Source organism: Anopheles stephensi, chromosome 2, assembly GCF_013141755.1.
Source record: "Anopheles stephensi strain Indian chromosome 2, UCI_ANSTEP_V1.0, whole genome shotgun sequence".
Taxonomy (NCBI): domain Eukaryota; kingdom Metazoa; phylum Arthropoda; class Insecta; order Diptera; family Culicidae; genus Anopheles; species Anopheles stephensi.
The window spans coordinates 7,023,838-7,042,325 of NC_050202.1; the positions used below are offsets into that span (position 1 = coordinate 7,023,838).

Genomic DNA, 18,488 nt, shown 5'->3' on the forward strand with positions numbered 1-18,488 from the left:
GTGACCATCATTAGTGATTCGGTGCACGAAGTAAATAACAACCACGGGGCCGGTAAGGGCTACGGGGCGTGTAGCGTTTTTGGGGAAAAAGCTAACGTTCCGTGCAGCCTGCCAACAGCAACCGGGGCATCGTCGTCATCGTCGACATCGACGTCCTCGTCCTCGGTGCGGCTCTCATGGTGAATTCATGCTCTCATCTGCCCTCGTACGTGGTTTTATTTTCAGCGCGGGTACATCCAGGTTTGCTTTACCGTGTGGTTGGCCGGAAACGACCAAACCAAACCAGTGTGTACGTGGCCCGATGTTCATCGGGGTGGATGTTCCCGTAACCGAAACCGGCAGAGTTTTTGCCATTCCGTGCATCGATTCCGCAAGTGAACAACACCGGGCACACACAGTGTTATTAGACCGATCGAGCAGAATGTATGCGTGGCGGCCAGCCCGGTCCCGGTCGGTCCCTAGGCCACTGTTTGTTTGGTTTCGGGTCTCGAAAAGCCTCAGCCAAAGCATCCACCTCGTACACTACATTAAGCCACAAATTATTGAATCCCGATGCCAATGAAGCCGCCACCAGTAGATGGCCGTATGGTAAGGTGGGTGTGTGCGTGTGTGTATCAGTGTGTTTGTGGGTCTTTCTTTTTCCACCATCTACACCAGGAGAAGCAATAAACATGAGTTTTCCCTCCTGTCATAATCATACACCGGGGGATCCTGGATCCAGCACGCTACACAGCTTTGATGCACACCCAATAGGGGGCTCGGTGAGCGGTGGTGGTGGGTTTTTTTTTTATTTGGAGCGGAAGGTTTACCGTCGTGCAATAAAGTACGGTTACAAAATTTCGCCCGACCGCCCAACCGGATTCGATAATCCTTTCTCGTGCATTATTATTCGTTCGGCAGGCAGCTGGGCGGCTTTACGAATAGCTTTTGTGGAGCGGCGGTTTCCGGTGTTTGAAGCCATTTTGTTTTTTTGCTTCCTTTCCAGGGCGTTTGATATAATTCGGTGGAATTATAAACATGAAAGTTTGAAACATTCCAGGGTGGAAAAGTAACGCTCGTGTAATTGATATTTATTATGCAGCATGCGTGCTAAACTCATGAATATCTGGGGATGTGAGCCAAGCTTGAATTGTACGACTAAAGCATTTAAATTGTTGTGCTTTTAGCTAATACCTTACATTTTCTAAAGTTTTTCACAATTTTACCCTTAATCTTGTAGCTGTGAATCCTTCGAGGAAAGTTAGGGCGTGAAGCTTTATTAGCATTTAGCATGTGGAAAGCTCGTTGATCTCATGGTAATGTGGTTTCGGAACCAGATCTACGCAACAACAACCGTGGTTCGGTCCTCATCTTCACCAGTTTTTCGTTGCCAGGACAAAGCTTTTATCTAGTTTCGTGATCAAAATCGAAGGCATACTTTATGCAAAATTCCATTGCTTCATAGAAAAGATGCTTCATTTTTTGCCTTAGGAGCTAAACAAAATTCAGGAAGATAAGAAGATCAAATCCCTATTTCCTAGAGACAAAGAGTATGTCTGAATAGCTACATCATACTATTTTGCAATTTTCCCGCATCCATTCCCCAATAATTCTCACCAGAAAAATGCAAATTTGCTTCTTTCATTACATACAATTTGACTACTTTCTACACTCCCCGGAACCAGAAACTTTCTACCCTTATTCCGTATGCCATTTTTCTCCCGTAAATAAAATTAAGCCGTTTGAGTAATTCAAACGAAATACTTCACACCACCAATATCCGGGAAAAAAAAACAACAAGCAGCAAAAGGCCAAAACATCTAAGGCAACCTGAACCTTCCCACTTTGCAGACGCGCGCACTCAACTTTGTTCGCGTTTCGCCCGACACCACCACCATAAGGGCAAAACTACAGAAATTTATCGAAAAGCCTTCCAAACCCACCCAAAACAAACTTTTCCTACCTTATTCAAATTTACAATTTCCATTGCAAACTTTCGGGCGAAAACCCGGCTGCTGCTGCTGCTACTGCTGCTGGACGCCTTTGGGTGGGTTTGCGCCAGTTCAACCAACTAACAGATTAAACCGTTTCTGCACCCGCGCAAACCTCTGGGCACGGAAACTTCAAACGATGACCGGCTTCAAAGTTTCGGTTTCGGGCGTACAAATACTGAAGCAAAAGTGCACCCACATTTCAAGTTTTGCCAGAAGTTTACAAATTTTCTTTTCATCACAATCGCTCACCCCCTGGCAGCAACGGGAGTTTGGTAGCGGAGGTAAAAACTTGCCACCAACGCACAGGGAACTACGCTGGCTTGTGAGTACGTGAGTGTGTGTGTGAGCGGTTGGTTGGTAAGAAGTGGCTAACAAACCGCCTCAGATAATCTCCGTCTTTCTGCGTCTGGTTCGGGAACTGCGGGCCAAACATTCGTCATAATTTTGGCGACTAGCGTCGTTGGTGTGGTAATCTTTTGCACTTTGAGCATCCTTTTTTCGCCGCTAGTCGTTGCAAGTTTGGAGAGCGCCAGTAACGAAAGAAGTTTGTTAACAGCGGAAAAATATTGTACTATAGAGGGTGCTGTGAATAAATTACGGCAGTAATATGACGGAACTGTCAGTATAATATCAATTGGTACGTTGGGCAGATAGTAGTAAGGGCTTATAGCACGGGAACTCGTAATTGATTATCAAACTAATTTCAGAAATCTTTAGTTAACAGTCTATAAATGTTTCATATGAGATTAGCATTAGTATTGATTCAAAATAGTTTTCAAATAAATTATGTGGTAATTTAAAAAGAAAGTCCAGCTGAACCTTGAAAACTAAAAGTAATTGCGATAACTTTAGTGTAAGTGGCCTAACAACAGAGCATAATCTGTTTCAAAAACAGGGAAATGCTGTGATTTTAAATTGACAGCACTGACAGCATACTAGCAATTGACAGCGCAAACAGATTATAGCTTGAGTTTACAGCACTTAGTTCAACACTTCCCTGGTTTTTACGGGGCTTAATCACTCCTTTTTTTCAGCAGAAATATTTCTCCAACAATATTTCCCGATTATAATTCGTATGAACACATCTAAAAACTGGTGTAAATTTAAATTCAAATTCTAAATCAAAATAAACCATATGACATGAATTGTGTTACAAGCGGCCGCGTACATCACGCACTGCCTGTGAGTATCATTATCGCTCAACAATGAGTACATGTTCAACACCGAGCGAAACATAGCAAATGGCACACATAAAACAATCATCAGCCACGTAACACAATATAACCATTGTCGGAGGTTTCGAGTGTGCACACACCCACTTCATCCGAGCGCCGACTAGAAAAACAACAAGCACTAAAATCTGGAAATAGTTCAACGCGCTCGTCTCGCGCCACAACACAACGGTGAAATAAAACCGGCGCACCAGCAACGACAGCAACAAAAACGGAGCAACGTGCCCGATCGACCAACAACGCTCGATTATGTTAAGTTGTCCGTCGTTATGAGCAACACTCCGTAATGCCTAGCCCCCGGCCTCTCTGCCGTTGACACTTACCCACGGATTCGGATTTTATTTTGCACTGTTTTATTTCTCACTGCAAATCCCTCCCGTCACTAATGTTGCCTTGCGAGGGAGATATTGGAACGCATAAACAGCGTAGCGCTTTTAGTTGGGGGATGTGTTCTCTAGCCCTCCTAGCTTACGTCTGTTTGAGTTATCCCTGCACAATGATAAAGTTCTCGGTGTGTTTGTGCGTTGTGCGTTCATCATTCGAGCCGTGTTTGGTGCGCGAATATCGACGATAATTTGCTTAAAATGTGTAACCGCTTTCGCAAAAGTGCTCTATCGATGAAGTGGTCCGCGCCCGGGGAGGAACATTCGGAGTGCGAACAAAGCAGGCAGTCCGAGCAGCATCAACCATTGTGCGCTGGCACACAACCATTGCCATTAAATGACCTACCTTTTCGCTCGACCTTTCGTCGCTTCCACCGTTCCAAACTCAAGTGCCGTTCAGTGAGGGCCCTGCCCAGACCATGCCACGGCAGTGGATGTAAAATGCGCCATTCGGTCGACGGCCTTACCTTGCGTTGGTGGAAATCCACTTACCCGGGTGCTTGGTGCCGGGCGCGGCGAGGCTCACCCGCTGGGGTGATGAAGATTGCAGCAGGTTTTATGAGCTGTTGCAAGCACTTCAAGCACTCTTTTGCAACGTTCGAAGCAAGTGCGCCATATAATAGGTGTTGTTTGGTGGTTTCATCCTTGTGATTCCCGTTTCGTACCGATTGTGCCTGATCGTGGATGATTTATTCAAGTAGATTATATTGCATTAATGGGTCCTCGCTTGACGTTTCACCGTACGAACTTACCCGGGGAGCCCTCGTGGACACTCTTCGAATCGAATGCACATCGCATAACAAATTCGAATATTGCTACCGTTTGCACATCGCTTCGGCCTCCCCCGCGGAAGCCCTATTTGTGACGAAGCCCACCACCGAAAAGCCAACAAACGACCTGTTGTAGCGGCTAGGGACCCCAGGGGCGCCCAACATCTATCGCGGGCTTACATCGGGTCGCGCTGGTGGATTCCGATTGACGATAAATAAAACCGTCCCGGCAATCGGTAAAGCACTCACAGGGATTAGCAGGGGCTTTTACAGTAAATTTAGAACCATTAAACCGCAAGACCTGCCGAGCAGCGATCTGCCGCAGCCATTCCTGCTGACTGGTGTGCCGAACCCGATAAGCGATAAAAAAGAAACATGCTGCTCAGGAATTTTCCGCAGGAATGCTCGGGACCTTTCCGGGTCCGACTGTCCAAACTGCGACCTAGCCCGTCAACGTTTTTTTCCGGACCGGCCGGGCCGGGTCGCTGTCGATCGACGGTCGTAACGGCAGACGGCTTGAGACTGGCTTAAAAGCGCCATAAATTTCCAAGCCAACAGTCAGGTTTTATTTTGCGATTGTGGCCGGCCAACGGCATGGGAAGACGCTACGCCCTGAGACTGAGGAAAGGATTTCGCGTCGTTTATGTTCTGCTTTTCACCCCCACAAGCTGGTCCGCCCCGCTCGTTCGTTTCTTTTTTTTCGTAGAATTTATGCTTTCGGGTTTATTTTTCCCATCAGCAGCCACTACTGCTGCTACTACATGGCATCTACACTTTTTTTTTGGCTCGCTTTGCTGTCGCCTCCGGTGTCGCTCTAGCCCAGTGTCTCAACTCGACCCGGGGTATGTGTTTGTCGTGGCCGATGGCAATTTCGTTGGAAAATTTGCCGAAAATTGACACAACTTTAGATCGTCGAAATTGAGTGGAATGAAAATTTACTGCCTGCTTGCCTGGTTGTTCGCTTCCAAGGTGGAGCAGCCACGTTGATTGGCCCGAGTCGAGGCTGACTAGCCGCGGGATGGTTTGAGCCCAAAAGCTCAACCGTGCACCCGGGGTCGTACATCGTCGTTCTAGCCTTCCTCGGACAACAAACAAAAAGTCGTTCGCCTTTATTGTTCGCAACTTTATTTAAGTCGAGGTGTAGATAGTTATATATATATAGCGCAGCTGGATGGTTTGTGTGGCTTGGCCACGGGTGTGGGAACCAATTGATCCGGTTCAAGCCATTACGTTCACCTCGATTCACTTCCCCCACCAACTTCCCCCCAACACCCTGCTATACCCCGCGTCGCATGCAGCGTAAATCGATAGGAGACGAGATAAAGTATTACAATCTTATTTTGGACGTTCGTTTTTTCGTTTTTTTTTGTTGCTGTGCCCACCTCCGCGACGACAAAAAACAGTGCCAAGAACCGAGCTTATAGGTGACTCCGATCGCTACGTCAAGGCTGGCAGTGCCGTCATCTTGCGATGTGTGGTCCGGGGTGCCCTCGAGCCACCTTCCTACATCATCTGGTACCACGGTACGCAGCAGATCTTCACCGAGAGCCGGCGTGGCTGGAAGACACAGCTGGATCGTGGCGCACCGGATCTCGACGGAGATATACACAGTACGGTAAGTGACAGGTTGGCTGCAAATTTGAAAAAAAGAAGTCTTACTTACTCTCTATCTGATGTACAAGTATAATCATTTAGCAGTTTGAATCATAGGCCACGACCAAATCATTCAAGGTTTAAAATTATAGCAGAATAGTTCCTCAAGTAAAGAAGAAGATACGTTTAAACTTCCATTCCAAAAGCATCTCAATTTAGTATTGCATAAAGGTCGACTCCAAAACAGACTCTTTTCGATTAAATTCAATCTATGCTGTAGCTTAAGACTGATGTTTTGATAACGGTATAGTATGGCTCATTTATTCCTAGTGATCAAGTTTTTGCTCTAAGCGCCATCTGTGGTGAATTTAATAAAACTAACAGACTTAGTGAATCCCGTCGAAACACTGATTGCAAGGTGAAAATTTCATAGACAACAGCATAATATTTTTCATATCCTGCAGAAAGATTGCGACCAGTTTTTTTCTTTTGTAGAACTTTTGATGGAAAATTGACACAGAACCTATTAAAAAATGGTCTCTAATAACTTCTGAGCAGCCCCATCACTATGCTAATCCAACTATGCCGGTTCCAACAACAGCTACACAGCGCACAGCTGCAACAGACACTATCGAAACGTTGTTAAAATCTGATCATAAATCAATTGTCTAGTTAACTTCCCATGCACCCATTCAACCGTTCTTGTCTGCTTCCTTCTCCACTCCCGGCTGCTACCCTCCCGAAAACAGATTGGCTCGCTGATAATAGAATCGACGAGAAAGAAGGACTCCGGAAATTACTCCTGCAGCCCATCCAACAGTCCACCGATCACTGTCTCACTGCACGTTATCAACGGTAGGTTATCGACGTACCAGCCCCCGCTCAGCTTAACAAAACGGTGTGTGCGGATATGAGCTTTTGTGTGCGAGTGTGTATGTATCGCACACACACACACACACACACTCGCACACTGTTCTGGCAAAAGGACTTTACAAAAGCGCGCCTGCCGCATACGACCCCGCCGTTAACTATTTTCCGTTTTACATACCCCGATATTGATCTGCTTGTTTGTGATTTCGTTTGCACCCTGCGTCCGTATCTGGCCGTTCGCACACACACACGTACATACTGCTGCAAAACCATCGATGACAACTCGCTGTCAACCGTGCCTGGCCCCGAACCGAACAGGAGAATCGTCTGCATCCGCTGTCACGTCATCGGCAAGATCGCTGTTTGATGGTAAGCATAATTGAATTCTCATTACTGTTGTTTATAGAGCATTCGGTACACCAACCGACCAACGAACCAACCGAACCCCGCCCGGTGATGGCTTGTGGTGGGTTTTGCACTACCTACCACCCTCCATCACTGGTTCTGCATAAATCATGAACTCGCGCACTGCTATTGACAACGTCGGGGGGAGAGGTACTTTCGTGAAGTTACCGCGCCCGCCAGTTGGTGGGCTGAGGAGGAGATCGTTCAATGGTTTCGGTGCAAGATGCATGCACGCTTTGCAGCTGTGACACACGGATCTGTAAAATGTGCCACAGCTGGCATTAGCCAGCCGTGTTTGTGTTGTGGGACTTCGTCTGCAGATATGGCGCTTTGTTTTGTGCGCCAGCCAGAGTTATGCCATGAAGTTTAATGTTTGCCTGATTATTAACATCCGTCTCGATAGCCGACTGGAGATGAAACGCTCGGCAGGCAATAGTGAGTACGCGAGATTATAGCTATTGGAGCAAGATGTTGTTTGATCATTCGTGCAATGATTATATGAAAGATGTTACGTGAAGAACCACGTTAGGGAAAATGATTTTTATTGAAACTTTGTTATTGAAATTTTCAATCACTTATTATTGGGCTGAATATGTTATATTCAGACGAGAAAATGGCTTTGCTTTTAATAAAAGAAGCTGTGAACCTTATATAATTCATTCAAGAATTTGTTCAGACGTCGTTTAAGTCTTATTGATAAGGGGTTTTGCCTCTAAAAACCAATACTGTTGAAGAGTTTATGCCACTTCTAAGCCTACCTTGCTTGAGACCCTCCCATAGCAGATTGATTTGATGTTCGGTTTTTCAACACGAAGAACGTGAAATCGAATCTCATCGGGAACTGTACATAAAAAAACTTTTTCTCTAAGGCTACGTGATAAAATTAGGTCTGATATGCTTATATGATAATTCTTTAAAAGCTCCCAGGACTTTCTCTATGCAATCAACAACGGACCTGATCATTATTTGTGCTGGCCAGAGAAGAAAATTCGATTTAAATTCACTGACTAGTGCAGACACACTGATTCAGCAAATCAAACAAGTTCCCAATAGCTGCTCTTTTTTTGTTTTCTTCTCCCAGTGTACTTCTTCACTATTTCTTCTCCACCGGGAGTCGTGTTTTTTCCTGCTATCATACATTCTTTTGCTTCTTTCTTTTCCTATCTCCTACAGACAGCATATCGATGTTCAAACAGCGCAATCTGCAGATTCTACTCCGGCATAGGTCATTTGTTATGCTACTTGTATTGGTTATCTATGCTCAGCTAAGCTGTCATGTGAACTATAGTCTTTAAGTATAAAAAACCTAGCGTATAAAACGGGGGAAGGGGTGGGAGCAGAATTAGAAAAGCAAGCAACAGGAGCGATAAAAACAAAGCCGCACCTCCTAAAAGAAGGTGAAAACGGTGCGCAACTTATCGCAACAAGCAAGTAACGAAAAAAAAAACGGAGAAAAAGATAACAAAGTGAGAGAAAAGAAGGGAGAGAAAAAAAACTACAAAAAATCAAAGAGCAAATACACGGTACGCGAAGCTAACGATAAGTTAAATACAGAAAAAAAAACAAGGAAACAAAGTAAGAAAAAAAACGAAAACGAAAAACAAAAACCAGTAAAAGGTAATTCGAAAATCATCCACGTCCATTCTCTATCGCTAAATACACACTTTAAGAAGAAAAGGAAAACAAAGGGGAGATGATGAGTATCGGGTGATGTGAACGATGATGTGAAAAATTTTGCTCATATAAACACACACACACACAAAACGAATCGCGACACGACACAAAAAGCGGGGGTTGATGGTAGAAAATCTCCCCCACCAACAGCCCTCCACACAGATTCAATGGAGCTCATTCGTGACTGATTAACAAAAATAAAAAGGAAAGGAAAACGGAGGAAAGTTTCAGTAAAGTTTTGTTTTAGAGGATTGGAAAATGGGGAAAAAAGTACACAAAAGGGACTGAAAAAAAGAAACGAGATCAAGAATGAATTGCAGGAAATATTTGGCTCGGTGGAGTTGGCAATCGGTTCAAAAGGGCTCACCCGTAGTAGCTAACGCCAGCAAAAGGACTGATAAAGATGACGTTTAAGTAGGCGGAGCAGCACCAGCAGCACTTTGTTTTGGGGGCTTTTCTTACTGTATTCTGTTTCGTGGTGCCCTCTTTTCTTCACCTGGTTGATGTGGCGACAGCCATTTAATAAAAACGCTGCGGTCACTCGTGAGGACAGCAACTGTCCGTCCGCATGCTGGTTGAATATCTGTCGATGAGTTTTTGGATTATTTGTATGTTGCTCATTTTTTTTCTTTATCTCATCCCTGGCACCGATCCGCACAAAAAGCACACTGTTCGATAGCTAAACCACACGGAATCAACTAGCTGCGTGTTGGAAAAACGAGGCACACACACAAAAACTGGATCCACTACTCCCTACACAACTCTCGTTCGCGCTCGTTACCTTGGGCAGCCACCGATGATCATGCTGCTCCATCTAGTTCCAATTTCGTTAAGCAAGTCCCCTAAAACTTTACTCCATCAATGTCAGTTTTTGCTAGCACCTTTGCGGCTAGGGAAGATGAAAATTTCCGTGCTCCGAGCTCCCATAGTTATCGCCCCCGTTCGAGGGCGCCCAGGTCCTTGGTGTATCCTCGATAACTTTTCGGGGTAAACTTTTTGTAGAGAGTTGTGTTGTTTTTTCTCCAGCTCCCTACTCCCGTTTGCTCAGTTCTTGTTTTTGTGTGTGTGTGCGAGTGTGTTTGCTAATCGATCATGTCGTTAGTGGGGCCGCCGGTGCTGGGATGTTGATGCTAAAGCTTGGCCGGCGAGGTTGAACTGCGAGGTGACGATGATGAAGGGCATATTTTGTGTTCCGAGAGCTTTCTGTTCCCACGCCCTGAAAAGTGTGCATGTGTAGGAAAATATGATCTAGTCGTATTTTGTTGTTATCGCCCGTGCCACCCGTGCCACCCGGATAACTTTTCCATGGTATATTGATGACTGTTGACTCGGGCAGAACGAAACATAGCGTCCTTTTGCGGGTGAAAAACGAACGAGCGGAACGGTCGTTTGCTCCACCAGAAAGGAAGCGAGAGAGAGAGAGAGAGAGAGAGAGAGAGAGAGAGAGAGAGAGGGAGAAAACAAACACTCACACATACTCAAACATACTCACCCGTGGAAATGCGGTACGTAAAGGTGTGGTGGAAATAAGGTTTACGTGCAGCAGCAGATGGCAGGAGAAGAAGCGAAACAAGAAAAAAAAAACACAGAAACGAAAATCATCGTTAGCATCGTCCTACTGATACGTTAATATAAATAATCATTTTATTGAACCAAAAAACCAAAAACGGATGTGTAAAGGAAACAAACCAACAACACGATAACCGATAACACAACAACAGAACGAAGCAGAGGTAAATTTAAATGACAAAAGGGAAAAGCAGAGAAGAAGAAAAACAAACAAAATAAAAAGCAGCTCACACACATTCACCAGTCAGTCAGTCACAAGTTATAAGTCTATGCGAGCGATAGTGCGATGGAGGCGCCCAGTAATAACTATTTAAATTAAACAGTAAACGCCAGATGCGCCACCATGGGACGTGCATGTAAAAGCGAGGCAAACGCAAAAAAAACCCAAACAAACATACAACAACAACAAAAAAACGGAAAACAAACAAAAAATTATCCCATACCAACTGAGCGGCACAGCGGAATAGCAAACTTACGCTCAACCGGACAACAAAATGTAAAATGTTATAAACTTACTTATACTACTACAAATTGCCAGCGGGAAAGCGGTTCATTGCAGCGTGTTGCAGCGAGACATACACATACAGCAGCCACATTAACAGACGTACAAAAAAAAACACGAAGCCATTCCAACACTACTACACACACACAAACTATTAAAACGCCACCAAGAGGCGAGCGACGCGATCAGTATTTTCCAACAGGAAGGAGGATTCAAAAGTTCGATTTTAAATCCAAACAAAAAACGGCGCTCGTAAGAAAATGTTAGTCAAAGAAGGCCAGGAAAACACTATGGTTGCCATAAAGGATGCGATTGAGCTGAAAGACGAGTAGCAAAAAAAGGTATCAAAAGGAGCAGGTAATGCAACACGAAAAAGCAACAGCTCATCCCAGACAACAAACACACAACCCACAAATACAAACACACACACAAACAAAGACACTCCCGATCACGCAATGGAGCAGATGGAGCCCCGAAAAGTGGGGGAAGTGGGGCGAGGAAGAAGAAAAAACAGCCGAAGAAATATTGTAGTTATATATTAGTTAGGTAATTCATGAAAAATTATATTGTACATATTTTTATATTTTAATCCTCAGTTGAATAAAAAACCAAACATATTTTTTTTAATGAAAAAAAAAAACCTCAATCGAGTGTCCCTCTTTCTCCGAAATCGAAGCCTGCTTTTCGCCGGTTTTCTTCTAGCGCTGACTCTCTCGCCAGCAAAGAACGGAGACGCCGACTAGATGCAAAAAAAAACACATTCTCGAGTGCTGTAAGTATAGTGTGTGAAAGTGTTTCCCCATTTACATCCTGCAATGAATATGTAATCACAGCCTTTGGGGAGACAAAAACACACCACCTTCAACGTTCAATCCATTCGTTTGTTCGTTTGTGCTCCGTTCTTCCTTCCCCCAAGTACCATTTAAGCACGTTTGGTGAAATATTTCACGCGTCGACTGGCGCTGGCTATTTCCTTTGCCAAATGGACACACTCACCCTCTCCCTTCACTTGGCTCTTGGTTCTGAAGCGATGGTGCGATCCGAGTGTCATTTCACGCCACGTGCTTCCCTTCATTATTCCCACGCCGTCTCATCATTTGCACTAATTGCCTAGACCAGCAGGGCCGGGATGGCGCAAACGAAACGGATGGGTTGGGGCTGTGATTTATTCACTGCAGTGATGATGCACATACCCGGTTGCATCATCGTATGCATCCGCAGCGGAAAACAAAACAGGCCATCAAAAATGATGCACGAGAGAGAGAGAGAGAGAGAGAGAGAGAGAGAGAGAGAGACCATGCCACCATGTTTTATTTTTCCAACTTTTGCTTCCATTTTGTACATGTCCAACCCCCTCGAGTTTATTGTTGTTACCGCTGCTTCACTACATCAAATCGAGAGGTTGTTAAAGTTTTCCCAGTATTTCTTGTTGTTTTTCACCCAACTTCTTATCATCACCCACTTTTCTCTGCGCTGTGCTGTGGGCTCACACTGTTAGTGGTTACTTTTTTCTTCTCCACATTTAATTATCATCTCGCTTTAACATCTTTCCCTTAGTAAAGCCCACTTTTACACCGACCGAGTGTGGGTTGACATAATTTGCAAGCATTCGTAGCTCTTCCTCGAGTGAAAAATTCTTCACAAGTAAAACCACAAACAAGGTGACAGGAAAAAACAAAATCACATCCTTTGAAGAGGAGTGCTACAAAGAGATCAGATTAAAAAAGAGGAGCAAAACGAATGGCAATGGTAAAAAGCAGCTGCTTCCTCTTTGTGCTTGTGCCTTCCGTTTCATAAAACGCTTCAAAGCCAATTGCTTCAATACGCTTCAAAGCTAGCACGGAAGCCGCTGCCTTTTTTCTTCCGCTCTGTGTGTTTTATTATCCTTCTCGCTTGCTGCTGGTGCTCTAATTGCCACAAGTTCAATTCGTCAGTCGGTCAGAATGTTGAAAATAATTTCTTTTCTCTGCCACGAACACGGAGGCAGACCGTAGTCCGAGCAAATCAAAAAACCCACCCCGATAGAATGGGAGCTTGTTAGCTGTTCATTTGGGTTTGGAGAAATTCATTTACTGTGCGCTATTTTTAAATTTACGTTTCTTGCTTCCTTGCGTTACACATATTTATCATCGGACGGAACAGGCTCTGCGCTTCAAAAGCTAAGCACAGCTAAATTGTCTCCATTTCTGAGCACTTTTGCTTTTCGGTTTTCTCTCAAAAACTGTAATTCACTTTTCCCAGCTGCCCATTTTCCACATTCCACCGTACGGTTGTGTGTGTGCGGTGTCGCAATATTTCCAATTGCGGATCATTCGGACGGTCCGTGTCGCTGTACTGTACTGGCCCCCTAGTGTGTCCCCCCTTGTCTTTGTAATCAGCATATTTGTAGGGAAATGGGGGGAAAAAACAAGCCTAAAACGCTCAAAAGCAACGAGCAACAACGAACAAAAAAAAAATCACCCTCATTGTGCTTTCCGGTGGACAGGCCGGAACGGTACCAGCCCGCCAGCCAGGAATGATAAACTGGCGTAATCTGAAAGAGATTACTTCCTATTTGATTTCGCTCATCCGGTGTCACGGGGGCTGTTGTTGGCTGTGACAGGCCACGGCAGGCATTTCGCTAAAGTGTGGCTTCCGGTGGAAAATTTTAGGCAGCCAAAATAAAGCGACACGTACACGTTTCAGCTTAAAGCGCCAAGGACAATGAGTGTGTGTGTGTGTGGGGGGGTATCAGCTTCTAGGCTGTCTTTTTCAGCCGGGCTGTGTAAGCTCGCCTGCCTAATCTGCCCACGTAAACCACCAGCAGCTTTATTTCGTTGATGCTGCCATTTTGAATACTGGCATGGACCGATCGCCAATCAGGCTTTTGCCCTTGTTTTATGTGTTTGTTAGTCAACGTCGTTGTTTTTTTTTTTGTGCTGAAGAATTTAATGCTACTCCCATCAGCTTGAAATGCCATCAGGATGGAAGGGTGTGCATGTGGCACAAGAAAACATCATGGCCATGTTAACATGTGTTTCATATTTTAATTGCATAAAGATGGCAATGGAAATGGGCCAACGTTTCGGCACTAAAGGGAGGTAGCTTTTCCAAAGGGGAGCTTTAAAGCCGCAAAAGTACCATAAATGTGTTTTTATTACCTGAATTCACTTTCCTTCCAATCGAACTTTACACAACCAAACTTGATTTTAACAACCTTGCTGCTCATGCTCTTCTATATTTAACTGTTGTAACTCGTTTTTCGCTTAAATTGTTAACAGCTCAGGTAAACATTTTCGGAAAAAAGAAACCCCAGCCCCCGCAGTACAGCAACAAAGTATGAATGCGAAACGAGCACCTTCCCGAAGCAAAATGTTTGCACGTGCGCTGAATAAGCTTTAACCTCCCGGGGGAGTTGAAAGGCGACAGGCACGGCTTTCTGACTCGCTGTGTTTGAACAAAATATCGCACAGTCGATGTCTGGGCGCAAAAATCAAAATTTAACTTTTCACCATCGATTAGCAGCTTCCGCGAAAACTGCCTCTCGCATCCATGCCGATCGGCTAACAAGGCTTCAAAGCGAGCGTGATAAGAAAAGCGATGGCACACACAAAGCTGGGCGCTTGCAAACCCCGAGGAAATCTCCACCAGTGGCACAGGTCACAAAGACATTCTCATCCAAGGGCTTTCCCCGTTTTGTGGCCCATTCGTTTGATTGTAATGAGCAGATGGGTGAATTTTATTTCACGCTCCGGTGGCAATATTGGATGGATTAAATTGCGATTTATTTCCACCCCGAATCATTTAAAGCCCAGTCACTCACTCACAAACACACATTTCTTTGAACCTCATCAAAGCAAAGTGTTGAAACAGATGGAGAGAAAGAGAGGGTGAGCCATTTTTGTTTCTCCAGAAGCCCAATGCCATCGATGATCGACACTCGGGCGCTTTTAAATCGTGCCGAGGCCGGGAGCAACTTTATTCTGAGGAACTGGCTTGATTTTACCACTAAAGTGGAGGTTTTTTTTTCTCCCGCTCACAGGAAGCAATTTCGTTTTATCGCTTGAAAAATGAGAATTCTTCATAATTTCATTGTTGTGATGGTACAAAAAAATATTAATTACCTGCCCACCATAAACAACCTGCTCGGTGCGCTGTGGGGGGATCCAGGGGAAATCGCTGTCATCATCTGATATTATCATCTGATTGAAGTTTTGCTTCAACCATGAATTTATCAATAATGTTTTTAAAAACAGTTTTTTTAACGTTTTGTGAGATCCTATTCGTTTCAAAACAAATTCAACATATTCTATCGTTTTCTTTAATCAAGTACCAGGCGCCTCCACCTATTAACAGCATGCAGGAATAATTAGTACAGCTAGGTTAGTAAGGATTTTTGACGGTAAATTATTCATAAAATGATTTTCTAACGAGGCAATCAGCATTTTTAACCCCCAGACGTGCCACTTTTAGTTATTTTCCTTTTTCTTTTTCACTACTGAAGCCCGTTGATTCTAAGTTTTCGTACAAACTGCGGTGAATAAATATTTATTTGAGCTGTTTTAAAATTGTTGGAAACATTTGATAAGGTTTCAAAGCCAACCCCTTTTAATTTGACTAAAAAAACACTAAAGTTGGAAAAGAACATCTTTTTCACGCCAGGTACCAGGCGCCTCCATCATAGAGACGCAGTAGGAAATATGATATTTGCTCATACTAATTTGAAAGTAGGCTTCTCACAGCTTAATTGAATTTGTTTATTTTTCCATAGATTGGGCCGTTTTTTGCAAAAATTTGTGTCGTAGAATTCTGTTAATTACGACCGCTTACACCACGGTAGTGCAATGCATTCCCAGACCTGATGACAGATTTGGGTGCCCTTTGGCTGATGTAAATAAAATAAACATCCATCACTGCACATAAAAAAGCATCATTGATTGGCGGGAATAGCGCGCGTGTACCTACCGACTGATCGATATGTTAATTTCGTCTACATGAACGACAGAAAGTGAACCGAGGGGTTTTCCTTTATTTTCCACCGAACGCATCATTAAGTAGTCAAATTGAAGTAATGCACCGAGCTCAATTTCAGTGAATTAAGGCACGCTCACTTTTATGTGAAACAGCTTCGCTAGCAGAGTGAAATCCTTATTTGATTGCACACCGAAATATACGTTCTGTTTATACTACATTCCTGAATTTATTTACCATTTTCGCATGCACACATTTGTCACGGTGCATGTGAACATGCTGGCGAGCGAATTTCACGCAATAAAAATACAACAGCTTTATAGTGAGCAAATAAAAGCAGTACCTCCTACTACTCGTGTTTATTAGCCCTTGGTGAATTGATATGAAATTTGTTGTAGTAAAAAAAACCGGGTGAGGTGCAATCGAACCGTGAGCAAATTCTACACTTTATTTATATTCACTTACCACGACCACTACGCACACATATCCCGTAACGAAGCACACTCGGTCATCGTAAAAGTCACCTTTAATTTTTGGACCATTTCACCAACTTCCCAATCAAACGAACGGCGACAACGACGATGATGATGATGATGATGATGGTTCCATGAATTCATAAATGGTCATAACAAACATTACGATCGCAAAGGGGCACCGGAGTGAATGGGGAATGTTCCCTCAGAACAAAATATTCCTATTCTACTTTACCCACGTTCACCGAAAAATCAACGCAAAGCTCACGGAGGTTTATTTTCGAATTTTACTGCAAATCGGAACCATTGAGCTGCTTTGCTTCTCGTTCGTTTGAAGCCATCCCATCGCTCCAGAGCAGCGCGGTTGCTTAAAATTTCGTATGCATCTTTACGAAAATCGTGGCAAATGTAAATTTGAACCAATTGAACAGAGCGTAAATTGAAATGTGCCATTCGCCGTTTCGGGCAAGTATTTTTATGCGATTTACGAACTCACGCGCACGGGGATGAAGCAAAAGTGGTCCCGGAAAGTCCCGCTTTCGCCAAATGCTACCATTTTCGATTTCCTTCGCGATCACGTACCCTGAAAAAGAAAACAGGAAAGTCCCACCAACCCCTCACTCCAGCAGTGTAATCAACTGGGTCCGCTAAAAGTTCAATAACGCTTTCAATATTGACTCGACCTCTCGTACAGTCGGGGGCGCCTTGGGTGAACTGATTTCTTGCACAGCTGCACCCATAGAACACCGGGACGCGTTCGGTCTGGGCCCAACCGTCAATCGACACGGAAAAAGTAACCAAACCAATAAGCAATGAAGCTACTAAGCGGTCGATTCTAATCTAATATTGATTCATTGCTTTATTGCTTGACGCGCGTTTCGAATCCGATGACGATCGTCATCGTCACCGTTGTCAATGTCATTGGCGCGAACATTAGCAAACTGGCAGTTTAACATCCAAGTGTGCGTGGCCGTGTTCGTGCCATGGAGATGGTGAGATGCGCGATAGCGGGTGCTCTCTCGTTCTCTCCCTCTCGCTTGTTTAACTGCACAGTGCAGAACCTTTAGTCCGTGAATCTCCTCTCCTCAGAAGCCGCACTCTCAAAGCTCCCTCACTGAAAAGGGTATTAATCAGAGTAGAGCGAAGTAAGCAGTAGCAGGAAAAGCAGACGAGCAGTTATCCTTTCCACAGGAGCTTTCCACGAACTGGATGCTGATCCTTTGGTGGGTGTTTTTTCTGCTTTCTTCCTTCGAGGTTTGTTTTGTTTTCCTCATTTTGCTTACTACGATTTGAAGGCATCAGAGATTCTCTGCGTCGCTTTCCTTCAGCTGCCGGCTTGACGTACCCGAAGGCGGTGTCGTATTTACGGATGATTGGCTTGGGATTGCGGGTTGCGAGTAGGTGGTCTGTTTTTATGATAACAATAACCTCAAACCCATTCCCGTGCCTCCCCGGCGGGTGATGCCCACCGCGAAAAACCCTTCGCATTGACCCGATTTACTTTACTTAAGCCGCTTTGCCATAACCTTCAATCAGCAATGGGGAGGTTACAGGGCAGGGCAGACATTCAATGTCAGACCGGTTCTCGAACGAACAGTGTGACTGAGCAGTTGATTTGTCACAAATTTTCTTTTTTTTTTGCTTTTTGCTAAAATTTTGTTATTTGAAGTTTAAAATAATTTTAATAAATTTATTTTAAAAATTGGGTCTTTGTGATATTATGTTGCTAAAAAAAGTCAGGATTTTCCTCTTTCTTTGTCACTTTTTTGAGTCCCTCTTTCCAAAGCAATTTCTTTTTTAAAGTTTTTTCTCTCATTTATTCATATTATATTTCTTCTTTTTTCCTTTTCTTTATTTGCACTGTAACTTCTGGAAGGTTTATCTTATCTCTTTTGCTTAACCATTTGTTTACCTTTATCTTGAATATTCATTACTTGATTCTTCTTCATAACATCATTTAAATTACTAGAATTCCAATTATACCAGAGACTGAAAAGAACATATGGACCTAGTAACAAACAGTCTCAAACAAGTGCAACACTAACCAAATAATGTATTGTGGCCACATTTGTCCTTCAAGAGCACACAGCAATA

The 18,488-nt window shown here is 44.0% G+C and overlaps 1 protein-coding gene across 7 annotated transcripts in view; it reads left to right on the forward strand.

Annotated features, from left to right (window-relative positions):
* Positions 1-11,045, forward strand: part of LOC118507974 (zwei Ig domain protein zig-8-like) — a 48,582-nt gene extending 37,537 nt beyond the window's left edge. For all 7 annotated transcript variants that reach the window (XM_036047313.1, XM_036047307.1, XM_036047308.1 and 4 more), the window contains 4 exons: positions 5,762-5,973; positions 6,701-6,806; positions 7,140-7,190; positions 8,400-11,045. In XM_036047313.1, coding sequence (XP_035903206.1) covers positions 5,762-5,973; positions 6,701-6,806; positions 7,140-7,190; positions 8,400-8,521 — 491 coding nt within the window. In that variant the 3' untranslated portion in view covers positions 8,522-11,045. The remainder of the gene's footprint in view (positions 1-5,761; positions 5,974-6,700; positions 6,807-7,139; positions 7,191-8,399) is intronic.
* Positions 11,046-18,488: the final 7,443 nt, after the last annotated feature.